Raw genomic sequence first — 13,772 nt, 5'->3', positions numbered from 1 at the left:
TCTATATTTCATCCAGGAGTTATTTATTCTCTTTTATTTGGATTTTTGGGATGTTTTTTATTTTCTCTTGCCAATTGATTCATATAACTCATAACTCAACCATGCAACCCTACGTGATCCCTGTGCTTTTCAACAAAAAGCATATGGGACAGTGGCACAGTGCATAGAGCACCAGGTCTGGAAACAGGAGGTACTGGGTTCATATCCAGCCTCAGACACTTCACATTCCCTAGCCTTGTGACACCAAGTGACTTTCCCAATTGTCTAAACCTTATTGTTCTACAATTCTAAAAGAGATATTTTTAAAAAGCACCTATGCTAGGTAGCATAGTACATAGAGCACCTATGTACTAGAGTCGGGAAGAAGTGGGTTCAAATCTGGCCTCAGATACTTCCTATCTGTGTGACCCTGGACAAGTAACTAAACACCAGTTGCTTAGCCATTACCTTATCATATTGATACTAAGTCAGAAGGTATGGGTTTAAAATATATATATATGTTTCACTCTTCAAATATAAACAAATCAATGAATTAAAGTTATTAAATTGTAGCCAATTGTGACAACTGAAAAAGTTATTCAACAATTTCATTTTGTGTATTAAAGCACAGCACAATTCTACCCATCTTTCTGTAAGCAAAAATATTAAGCAATTCTTCTTGGGCATTAAAAAGAGAAACTTTCAAGAAAGAGCTGACTACACCAACCAAGGGAAAATAATTACATAATGAAGTTCCCAAATTATCCATTCATTTCTTTATTATTGACTGAAGGAAGTTTAGGAGGTAGTTTATTAATAAGGCATTTTAGAAATGGTCCCACCTTTGCTTCCATTACCATTTTTTAAATGTCCATATGCAATGTAAGGATGAAAATGCTACAGTAATTCATAGAACACTGCCCTTGAGGCTCCCTTGGGCATTGCATAAAACTACCTAGAAGAAAGAAAAGACTCTCTTATTAAGACATTATTTTTTTCACCATGAGATGTGATGTATGTAAGTATTTTAAATAATAGTAAATAAATCTTTAAAGTTCTTTTTACTAGTTACTACAACATAACTAATTGCAAACCAGATAAAAGAACTCAATTCCTCAAATTAGAATAAAAACTTTGAGAGATCTGAAGGGGGAAAGTGCTAAGAAATGGAAGCAATGTGATACTCTGAAATTAAAGGGGAAATATGAAATTTAAAAATTAGAATATATTTTTAAAAATCAGTAAGATATGCAATAGTGTCAAGTATGGAAATACAAATTTCTTCAATGTTTTCCTGTCTCAAATATCCCAAAGGAATTGAGTCTAAATCAAAACTCAAAATGGTGTGGAGAAGAGGAGTCATTATTTGAAAGTTTCAACAATTGTAACTTTTAAGTCTGGATGCGCAAGTTATCAAACTGTCCAAACTCGAAGTTCTTTGTTCCAATTGCTACCCAACCATTTGGGGGAACTGAATCCAATCCAACTCTCCATTTCCATCCACTCCAATGCGTTAGCAAGCCATAAACTTGAGTGTTCTGTCAGAAAGAAAGAGAGAGAGCGAGGGGGGGGGGGGAGGAGGAAGGAAGGAAGGAAGGAAGGAAAGAAGGAAGGAAGGAAGGAAGGAAGGAAGGAAGGAAGGAAGGAAGGAAGGAAGGAAGGAAGGAAGGAAGGAAGGAAGGAAGGAAGGGAGGGAGGGAGGGAGGGAGGGAGGGAGGGAGGGAGGGAGGGAGGGAGGAAGGAAGGAAGGAAGGAAGGAAGGAAGGAAGGAAGGGAGGGAGGGAGGGAGGGAGGGAGGGAGGAAGGAAGGAAGGAAGGAAGGAAGGAAGGAAGGAAGGAAGGAAGGAAGGAGGAAGGAAGGAAGGAAGGAAGGAAGGAAGGAAGGAAAATATTACTATATATTCATAATTTTTTCTCCTTAATGGTATGTAAAACTATTAGTACCAAGCCTAGATAGTAGAACAAAATATACTTATCACTGAATTTCTAAATAACAAAATTATAATTCAACAAAGTTTAGGTCAAAGGCAAAAAAAAATTTTAGAGGGCTTTAGGTGATTTTCTTCATTTAACTCTATGTATCTGGCACATAGAAGGTGCTTAATAAATCCTGATTGGTTAATTAATTGATTTATTTTACATATATACATACATACATACATGTATAGTTTTGGGGTGAAAGAACTATCTGACTATTGTAACTATTTTAAAAATATAGATGATAGTTAAAACTGGAGATAAATTTAGCAACAAATTATAATGCTTTCCAAATACATAGTAAATTAAGAAAAAACACTCAAACTCAATACAAATCAATTCATAATTTCATGTTATATTAATTTATCTTTATATGTCCTTTGGCACTTATAATTAATATATCAATAGCTTCAAGTCACTGTGGACAATTCCATTCCAATTTAAAGGATCAATGGCATATATGTCAGCTATTAACTAGACTTTAAAAATTTTTTTAAACCTTTAATTTAGATCTCAGAATCAATACTCTGTATTGGTTCTAAGGAATAAGAGTGGTAAGGGCTAGGATGCTAGGAGTCATCAAGTCCACACTGTCTGACATGGTCACACGTGGAGACCAGGGGCTGCATGGCGGCCCCCAGGAAGAATGGAAACATTCCCTCAGACCCCCCCAAGTGACTCTTCTTTTATTAACATCCCCTTATTATTGGAATTTTTATGATTATTATTCTTACCCAGTCCCAGAAAAAATAGATGAAAGCAAAATGCCTGCAGGGTTGAAATTAATTTCCCACTCTATCCTCCCAGAATATCACCAAGAGATCCTACTTACAAAATTAAACCTAAGCATTCCTATGTACCCATTTAGATAAAGGATCATAGATGAGACTTCTTTTTTAGGAATAAAACCCCTGGCAAAACTGTGCTTGGATTCCCCACCCCCATGTACAGGCCAGGGACAAGCTTCCCTGAGCTGGTATATTAATTGCCTTTCAGGGAGAACCTGTTATGTTCTACTTCACTGATTTTTTTGCTAACTGAACACTAGGCAATTTGTCTTGGAAACCTTAGTGAAACATTAGGAAATGAAAACCTGATATTGGAAAGATACTTAAAACTAGGTTGTGTTGATTTTACCCTCTGACCCCCCAACTTGGCAACATTTTATTGACATTGGCATGGCTTGGCAATGTTTTATTGATTATCACCTAAGAAATTCTGATTGATCATGTATTTGATTAGTGTAACAAATAATCGATCATTCTTGGCTTATTCACATGTCTGAGCATCTCATGGGTTAATGAGAATTGACCTCTACCTAGTCTATCCTGTGACGAGAAAACATCCATCTTTTGTAAAAGCTTTGCGTTTGTTGTTAGAATCTATAGAAACAAGGTATGTAGGATAATTATAGAATGTTAATCAAAAAATTTGTTAAAAGTTAATGTATGACTTATCCAATTATCTGTAAGGAAACATGTATGTTGAAAAATTAAACTGTGTGCCAAGTATCTGTGTAACCATGAGGGTATAAAAAGAAAGCCAAGCCTGACAAAGGTGGAACAGTTTTCTGTGAAGCCTGAACTGGAGGTTGAAATGTTAACTGTTTCTCATCCATTTCTTATTTGCCAATGCCATCCCACCTCCAGGATCCCCATCCCTTATGGAGGGCTTCCCCTCCCCACCCCCAGCACTAGGCAATGGAGGTTAAGTTAAGTGACTTGCCCAGGAACATATAGCTAGGAAGTGTCTGAGGACAGATTTGAACCTTGGACCTCCTGACTCTAGGACTGGCTTTCAATCCGCTGAGCAACCTAGTTGTCCATTATTAACTAGCCTTTCATTACCAAAAACGATTTAAGACTCACTGCCATTTGATGTGGGCAGGTAGATAGAGCAGTGAATAGAATAGAATGCTGGTTCTAAAGTCTAGAAGATTCATTTTCATTGGCCCAATTCTGGTCTCACACACTTACCAGCTGTCACCTAGGCAAGTCATTTAACCCTGTTTGCCTCAGTTTCCCCATCTATACAATGAGTTGGAAGAGGAAATGGCAAACCACCCCAGTATCATTGCCAAAAAAATACCTAAAGGTGATCATAAAAAGTGGGACACAACTGAAAACAATAAATCATTTCATGTGGTGAAAGTCTCTAGAGGAGAGTCATTAATCCAAATATTAAGTTGAGAACAGCAGAGAAAAGAAAGTCATAATCAATTAACTTCATGGAATATAGAAATTATTTTAGGAGAGATCTTCTGAACTCATCCCTCCCATAATACCTCTAACAAGCTTTATTTTTTCCCCCTTCTACTAATGAGCTTTCATTTGAAGTCAAACTTCCAATGCTAAGAAAGTCATTCACTTCCTCAAGGATCAAAATAGCCCATTCCAACATAAGTTCTAATATGACATTGACCCTTACATTGGGTAAAACTGTTTCTTTAACTTCCTTCCACAATTTATAATTGACCTCTGGAGCCAGCAAAATAACTATAATTTTTCTTCAACAAGACTGCTACCTTCAAGTATTTGAGGAGATACTTAATCTCTTGCCATCCAAAATAAAATTATCTCTCATTGCCCCAACATTTTTCCTCTACTCTCCAGGATAAAAACTGTCCATGATCAGTCATCTTTCCTGAACACAGTTTCAAGACTACTTTACTACTTTATTTTAGTCATCTTCCTCTGCATGCATTCAAGTAGGGCAATATTCCTTCTCAAAAGTGGCACATAGAATTGAATATAATACTTTAGACATGCTCTGATTAAGGCAAAGAGCATAATAGAATTACAAAGTTCCACATTTTGATCAGCATGGATTTATTTTTTTTTAATGAAAAAGCACATATTGAAAACTTACTTTGTGTCAAATACTAAGGTTAAAAAATGAAAACGTGTGAGCCCCTATCCTCAAGGGGCTCACATTCACATAGGGCTTACACTCTCTTTCCATGAGAGGGTCTTATGAGGCTGTAATGATAATATATGTAAACACAATGAAATTCATTTTAGCATGAAAGTCTACATCATCTTCTCTTCTATTTCAGAAAATAGCACACATGGGGTGAATACTTTCTTGTCCTGAATTTTATCTTTTTTTAAAATATATTCATTTTTAGCAGTCTTTTTAAGTTTTTACATCCATATTCTCTCTTTTCCTCCCACCTCTCTCTTCCACTGAGCAATAAAATATAATAATTATACATGAGGAATCATGCTGTGGGAAGCCATCAAGCCCACGCTGTCTGACATGGTCACACGTGAGTTCCAGAGTTGCAGAGTGACTTTCTGGAAAAATAAGACACCCACAAAACCCCCTTTCCCCATGTGTGACTTCTCTCTCTAATGGAATTGTTATGATTATTGTTACCTCCCCAATACAGGAGAAATAATGAGAGCAAAGAATTATAGGGTTGACACACATATATCCCACCTTTATCCCCCTAAATTATTACCATAAAAGATTACATTCACAAAATTAAAACCTAAAAATCACTACTCATTACCCCCCTCCTTACCCCCTTCACAGACATTCACTCCCATTACAAGCCAGGCAAGCCAAGAACACCAATCACCTTCAAGCCCAGGTCAACAGAACATACTTTGCTGGTTTGTTATGTTACAATATCCAGAGCAACATCTCCAAATACCTAAGTAAAACACCAGAAAAAAATGTGACTTGGAAATTGAGGAAAACCCCAAATCTGGTCTGTCATTAAATTGCCCTCTAACCATGTACCTAGCTATGAAATTTTCTGTTTTCCATCTCCTAAGTAATTGTGATTGATTGTGAAAGCTGACCAAAAGTAACAATTATTCTCCTTAGGTTAGGGAAAACTAACCTCTAGATCACCCTGTCTATGTCATTCATCTACAGCAACAATATTTCATTAACTATCTCCTTAGACTACGCACCTGTTGTTAAGTACTATGGAAACATGTATGTTGAGAATGAAACTGTGAGCCAAGTAGATGTGTGATCATTAGGGTATAAAATAAAACCAAGACTGAACAGTTTATCCTGTGAAATCTGTGCTGCAGGTTGAATGCAAAAGCTGTGTCCCATCCATAATTCCACCAACACCATCCCACCTCTAAGGCTCCATCCCCTGTGGGAGGCTGACCCACCCTACAGCACCATACAAAATACATTTCCATATTAGCCATGTTACAAAAAAAAATAAAAATAAAAAGCAAGAAAAATAGACTTCAATTTGTTCTCAGAGTTCATTAGTTCTTTCTGTGAAGGTATTTTTTCATCCTGAGTGCTCTGGAATTGTATTCTAATTGTCTGTATTGAAAAGAATAGCCAAGCCACTGACAGTTGATCATCATTACATCATTGCTGTTACTGTTCACAATGCTCTCCGGGTTCTTCTCACTTCATTTTGCAGATGTTCATTTAGGTCTTACCACATTTTTCGGAAACCTTACTTCTCATTTCTTATGGTGCAATAATACTCCATCACAATTATATGCCACAACTTGTTTAGCCATTCTCCAACTGAGGAGCATACTTTCAATTTCCAATTTTTTGTCACCACAAAAAAGAGCTGCTATAAATATTTTTGTACGTATTGGTCTTTTACTTTTTTACCTCTTTAGGACATAAACAGAGTAGTTGTATCATTGGATCAAAAGCACAATTTTATGGAACTTTAGATATAGTTCTGGCTTGTTCTCCAGAATGTTTGAATCAGTTTACTAACTCTACCAACAATGTAATAATAGATCTATTTTCCTTCATCCTCTTCAGGACTTATTTCTAAAAAATGTGAGACATTACTTTGAGTTGTCTCAGTTTGACTTTTTATAATTAGGATTAATTTAGAAGACATTTTAATATGACTAGAGATAGATTCGATTTCTGATTCTGAAAATTGCATATTTCTATCCTATGGCCATTTATCAATTCTGGAATCACTTTCAGAGTTACAGATTTGACTTAATTACTTATAGGATAATGGAAAAGAGGTTTTATTAGAGAAATTTGCCATGAGTTTTTTTTTTTTAATATTCCTTCATTGTATATGTAGTTCAAAGTACTTTACCTGGCTATTTTTTAAAATTATATCTTGGTTTTTTGTTTGGTTGATTTTTTTTTACTGTTGCTTTGTTTTAGATGATAATTGCTACTCCTGTTCATTTTATGAGTTAGCTCATCCCATTCAAATTCAGTTATGATTAGTATGTATTTCCTTCCATCCCATTTTCTTGCATTTATTTTTCTCTTTTTATCCTGACCTTCTTCAAAGGTCTATTTTGCTTCTGACTACTCCCTTAATCTATCCTCCCTTTTATTATCCCCTCTTTATATACCCTTCCTTTCCTATTTGTCCAGTGGGTAAGACAGACTTTTATGCACAAGTGAGTGTGTATATATATATATATATATATATATATATGTATGTATGTATATGTATATGTATATGTTTAAGAGTAGTTGATCCAGAAAAATCGAGCATAATCATTCAGGAGGGAAAATAGATATTTAGTGAAATAGAGGACTCCCAAAAATTCAAGATCTGAATGGATCTGAACAGAAAATTCCACATTCAAAATAGAAGACTCAAAAGAATCATAATACATTTGTTTTACTCCCTTGAATGATTATACTCAATTTCCCTGGGTAGGATATCCTTGGTTGTAATTCTAGTTCCCTTAACTCCTGGGATATCATATTCTAAGCTCTCTGCTGATTTAACATGGAAGCCGTTAACCTTATGTGATCCTGACAGTTTTTATCATATACTTTCTGGTTAGCAATATTTTCTCCTTGACCAGAAAGCTCTGGAATTTGGTTATATTTCTGAGAGTTTTCATTTTGGAATCACTTTGAGGAGATAATCAATGGATTCTTTCTATTTCTATTTTACCCTCTGGATCTAAAATATCGAGTGGTTTTCCTTGATAATTTCTTAAAATATGATGGTTAGGGACTCCTCTGACCATAACTTTCTTAAATTATCTCTCATTGATCTCTTTTTCAGGTCAGTTGTTTTTCTGAGATATTTATTTTTTTTTATTCCTTTGTGTTTGTTTTATTGTTTCTCATGGAGATATTGGCTTCCATTGACCCAATTCTAATTTTTAAAGAATTATTTTCTTCAGTTAACTTTAGTACCTCTTCCATTTGGTCAATTTTGCTTTTAAAAAAAGCTCTTTCCTTTAATAATTTTTTGTAATTCCTTTTCCATTTGACGTATTTTGCTCTTTATGGAGTCGATTTCTTCAGTGAATTTTTATAACTCATAATTTTCTTGCACCACTCTGATTTCTTTTCCCACTTTTTGGTTTATTATTTTTTATCTCTTCCTTGAACTTCTCCAGGAATTCTTGCTGACCTCAAATTAGAATTTTTCATTGAGGTTTTCCTTGTCGCTGTTGGCTTCTTTTAAATTTATCTTAGTCTTTCCTGTCATTATGGTAGTTTTTATGGTGATATTCTTTTGCTGTTGTGGTTTGTTCATTTTCCCAACCTATTTCTTGACTGAACTTTATGGTAAAGTGGAAGTGTGGAGACATTGTCCCAACTTCAAGCTTTTTTATGCTACTGTCTTCAGAGCTAGTTCTGTGGGGGAGGGGGGGTCTATGAGTTTTCATGGCTTACAAAGTGTTTTATTTCTGGAAGAGGAGTGGCCACTTCTCTCCTGATCTACTCTCTAGTCTTTAACTAGGAAGGACCTCTGTTCCTCTGCAGCCACAAGTCCTTTTGCTCCTCTCTACCCTGGAACTGTAACCCAAAACCAATTGTGGGCAGTAGAGTTGCCAATCAGAACCAGCTGCATCTAGTGCCAGCAAAGGGACTTCCATAATCCTTTCCCAATACTGTCTCTGAGCTGTGCACTTACAATGCTTCTGCAGCTCCTGCTACTGTATTGGCTGTCTTCTAGGCCCACCACTGGACAGTACTCAAGTCATCTTAGCTCAGCTCATAGCATGCGTTTATTAACATAGCCCAAGACTACACTGCTTTTTGGAGGTGAGTGGCAGAGAGGTACTCGATTTAATACTCTTTATTAGGCTGAGTGGTAGTCCACTAAAGTCCATAGATATTTTTCATATAAACTGTTTATCCAAGCATATCTTCCCTATCTTGTACTTATGAGGAAATTTTGAATGCAAACATAATGATTTATATTTGCTTCTATTAATCTGTATCTTAGCATATCTGTCTATGCAATATTTTTAAATATATTACATCTACAGTTTCATCTGCAAATTTGGAATAGTTAGCATAAGCTAGAAAATTAAAGTCCCAGTTACTTGTACTCACAAGTAGTTCCTTAATATCTGAAAAAAAATTTCCACTAAAAAGTAGCATCAACAGTAAAATTATTCACATATATACCAGAAGCTATTCTCTGCCATCCTGGGGACAGGTTTATGAATGTACAGCAATCAACTGGTACCAGCCTAAACAGGCAACTTATCCTGATTCCTTTTATTTGTAGCAAGGTTACTCTCCACTGACAAAAATAAGTCACATATCAAAGTAATAAAAGACTGGCAATTAGGTGGCAGAGTGGATGAGACCCTGGAGTCAAGGAGACCTGAATTCAAATCCAGCTGCAATTCAAATACTAGCTATGTGTCCCTGGGAAAGTCATTTAATCTGTTTGCCTCCTTTTCCTCTTCTGTAAAATGGGGATAATAGCACATACCTACCTGGGTTTTTTTTGAGGATCCAATGAGATCATAGTTGTACAAAGCTTAGCAATTGTGCCTAGCACATGTTAGGTGTATATAAACATTAGCAATTATTATTGTTGTTAGCAGTATAAAAGAATACTTTGACTATGAACATGTTGAATACTGGTACTTACACTAATATTGAGAATGAGGGTGTACCAACTTCCCCAATGGGTATCAGAGCTTCCTGATCTTATTACCATCTTTCTCTCTGCAAAGGAAAGAGAGCATATAAACTACATTTTTTCTGACCAAAATCAAAGAAACAATAGTCAAGGTGGGAGAGTAAAAAGACATTTAATCTTTGCCTTTCAAAAAATGATTCTTTATGGAATTATTATCTAGTTTAACTTATAGATTTATAATTTAATTAATATGAATATTAACAAATATTTCAAATACCTTCAAGGTGCTGACACTCTAGTGGGGAGAACAATAAAATTTATCCATTCATTCAAGAAATATGTCTCGAGAACCAACTCAATATCAAGTACTGCATTAGGTATGCAAGGAGAATCAGAAAATCTCTCTAGTTAAGTGTTTGAGAAACAGTATGGATAGGCATGATGTATATGGAAAGTATACTATGTGAGGTTTTAATAATTTTGAAGATATTTATCAACTTCATTAGAACTCAGTTTTATGGGTTGTAATTATATATATATTAATCAATTATCTTTATGTCCTCTACTCACTGTCAACTCAAGTATGAGAATTTGATTTTCCATTCTTTTTCTTAATCAGGTTAGCAAAATTATTCTTTTTATTAATCTGGTTCTCCCTTGTTAAAGTCTGTCTTATTTATCAACTTTCTTTTAACAAATAGCAAATGAGTTTTCTGGCTGCTGCTTGATTATGTAGTTTGTGGTATAAATATACTAATGCCCCCCTCATTTCTACTTTTTATCTATTATTTCTCTTGATTCTAGATCTTTCTCCTTCCCTCCAAATGAATGCTGTTTTCATTTTATCTGAGTTTGTAAAGCATCCCTTTGGTAATTTAAAATTTTCAATTATGATGTTTTTCTTTATAAATTAAATCTGAGGGGGTTCTAATGTCTAATTACCATCTGAGAGAGTAGAGAGAGGAAGGAGAGAATGTGGAACTAAAAATTCTAGAAATCAAATGTCAAAAACTGTCTTTACATGTAAGTGCGGAAAAATAAAACATTATTGAAGGGATGAAAAGAAGAATGTAGCAAAAAAAAAATGGGGGGGGGGTTCTTTCAGTTAGTCTTTTATGGATTCTCTCAATCTATCCTGTACCATTATTCTTCCAACTTAGCATTCACGGTTTCTTTTGCTTGATTTTTTCTTCCTGAAAGACCTGTATGTTTTAGATTAACTCCACATCCAATTTTCAAGTTTAGTATTCAAGTTTTTCAGTACTGTCATACATCCTTCCAATCTTATTTGGTGTATTAAGATTTTTTTCTTACATAGTTTGTTCTTCTGCCTTTCTAGTCTTGCATTATGATTCTGTTTTCTCTCTCTCTTTTTATTTTGAGAATCCATTGTTTTCTGAAAAGATTAAAATATCTTCTGTTCTAAAGTCTTTATTATTTAGACTTAATGATTTCTGAGTTTATTTCTTTGATATTTTCATTTTAGTTGATCTGGTTTACAGGATTCAATCAGGCCAAGGAACATAATCCCAAGGAAATTATGGGATTATGATGAAGGAGTTAACTCCAATAGTGATAAAAATCACAGTAGTCACAAGGGTTATAAGACCATCCTGGGCCATTATTTAGCCAGGACCAGGACCCTGGAGGAACAGTAAAGGAGTGTGAATTATAGTTTTTTACTACATATGATCTCTGCCCAATACACCTTTTACTTTTCAAAGGATTCTTGATTTCATTAAAGTGGACATTTTCCTCAAATAGTGTAAGTAACGATTTAAAAATAAATCTTAACTTATGGAACTAGCAAATTACCTAAAACATAGGTGCTCTTTAAAAAAAGCCTTTACTGGCTCATTGATTTAATGACTATGCAACACCTGTCCATGTCCCAGAAGTGGTGCTCTAAACTGTAAAGGGGGTCTATCTAATGAATCAGAGGTCTTCATCCTGATTTCTTAGTATTGTTAGCTATTATTAGTATTTAGCTGTTTTAATACTACCAATAATAAGTAATAATAGTTGAGGAATGGGACCTTGTTTAACATGAACTCAACACACAAAAATTCAGGTGTACAATTAGCAATTTTAAAAATAAAGGCAAAAATGTGCAAAATAAAAATTTTTCATTGTACTTATTTGATGCCATTTTCCTATAAGAGGGAAAATTATGAGACTGACCATAAATTAATAATTTTATTAAATCAAATGTGATAGGAGAAAAAGGTGGAAAAATAGGAGAGAGATATATAGGTTACTTTCCTTGCTGCTCCATTTAATTTGCTATTTTGTGGGCACCATTAGGGCCCCCTAGCCGCAATCACAGGGAAGTCCATCCAGCAACAAACAAGGAAGAGAAGAGAGCAAAATCCATTCTTGCCTCAGTTTATCAAACTTTTTCCTCTGCCCACTAACTCTCGCACATCTTTTCTTTGGAGCTAACTGTGGCTTCCTATTTTGCCTGGGGCTGCCCAGGGAGAAGTCCAGGGCTCAGTACAGTGGACATGGCCCTGCCCACTGTCTTGTGATCTCTTAACTCTGATGCTGCCTTTTCCCAGCTCCTATTCTGTCCTCATGAGCTAATACACTCAATGATTTCCTTCACACAGTCCTCACCCCGGGGTCAAGTTCAGGCTCACCCTAGGCATTCATGTAGTCAATAGGAGATGATGTCACCTGGACAACCCTAGCAAGGGGAAAGGGTCAGCTTCCTTCCCACATTCTGAATCAGCATAAAGTTTTTCCCTGGAGTTCTCTCTTGTAGCCAGCCATGTCCACGTTGGAGCACTATTTCTCATTGTTTTATCTATATGATCTAGTTATTAATAATGGTCCCAAAGAACAGGAGTAGTGATTTGGAGAGCTCTGATAAGCCTAAAAAGAGCCATAAAAGTGCCTGGGTGCATTCAGATAAAAAAAACTGATTAAATAATAGCCTTGTATTTTGTGTGACTTTCAACTTATATGAAGCATCTTGGAAACTGTCAGTCACATAAAATGAGGTCTTTACTCTAATAAATAGCAGCAGCAGCAGTAGCAGTATATATATATATATATATATATATATATATATATATATATATATATATATATATATATATATACATATATATCAGCAGCAGCAGTAATAGTAAGGGTAGTAGCAGTAGCAGTAGCAGCAGTAGCAGTAGTAGCAGTAATAGCAGTAACAGCAGCAGAAGTAGCAGCAGCTGGAGCTATGTATAATTGGAAATCCTGTGCCTTTGAACTACATTTCCCAGGAGCCCACTGACTTCCTGTCATTAAGTGCTGACATAGACAGGGTGATAAATTTGGTGGGGAGCGGGATTTTTTTAGCAGGTAGATAAGCCTTGGGCACATGGTTTTATTTTGTTACTTCTAGTGGTTATTAATAAATCTTATAAAATATATTTAAAATTATTTGAGATTAATTTTAATTTTTACAGTGATGGCAACCACTGAAGTTGGAGAAAGAATTCTCAATTTTTTAAGCCACATTTCTCCTGCCACAGCTTTTTGCTCCCCCATCCCCTTAAGAATTATCAACTCTCTTCGAAGTGCTGTCCTGATCCTGATGGGTTTTTTCTTTCCTATTTTTTTGCTGGCCACCCCACCTGCCCAGCTGCTTTAGTTTAAATGACATATCTGGGGGCTCTGGCAGAGAAGGGATAAGCCACTTCTCTTGTCCATCTGCTTGAGCCAGCATTCCTCGCTGTTGCCTCTGCCATTGATCCGGCCTCCTAATCCCACTCATTTCTGTTCCTGCTACTGCTGCTTTTCCTGTTGCTGTTACAGGTTGCTGCCTCCACATCTTTAGAACACACAAGCTGGGAGTCCTAGGAGCAGCTCTCTGGGCAGTTGGTAAAAGCCCAGGTGTGTCTCCCTTAGGCAATAATTAGCCTCCTTATTCCCTGTTCATGTGAAGGGGAAGCAAGCTGCTCCCTAGCATTTTACCCCAAGATGATAGGGGAAGAAAGGTTACTCTTCTAAA

The 13,772-nt window shown here is 35.8% G+C and overlaps 1 protein-coding gene across 5 annotated transcripts in view; it reads right to left on the bottom strand.

Annotated features, from left to right (window-relative positions):
• Nucleotides 1-13,772, bottom strand: part of LOC100019605 (galactocerebrosidase-like) — a 126,669-nt gene that overhangs the window by 22,223 nt on the left and 90,674 nt on the right. For 4 of the 5 annotated variants that reach the window (XM_056810579.1, XM_056810580.1, XM_056810577.1 and 1 more), the window contains exon 16: nt 9,791-9,867. In XM_056810579.1, the coding sequence (XP_056666557.1) occupies nt 9,791-9,867 (77 nt within the window). Of the gene's footprint in view, nt 1-740; nt 1,518-9,790; nt 9,868-13,772 lie in introns of those variants that run through there. The other variant, XM_056810578.1, reaches the window with a different exon arrangement.

Source organism: Monodelphis domestica, chromosome 1 (assembly GCF_027887165.1).
Source record: "Monodelphis domestica isolate mMonDom1 chromosome 1, mMonDom1.pri, whole genome shotgun sequence".
NCBI lineage: Eukaryota > Metazoa > Chordata > Mammalia > Didelphimorphia > Didelphidae > Monodelphis > Monodelphis domestica.
This window is presented reverse-complemented; position numbering and strand designations above follow the sequence as displayed.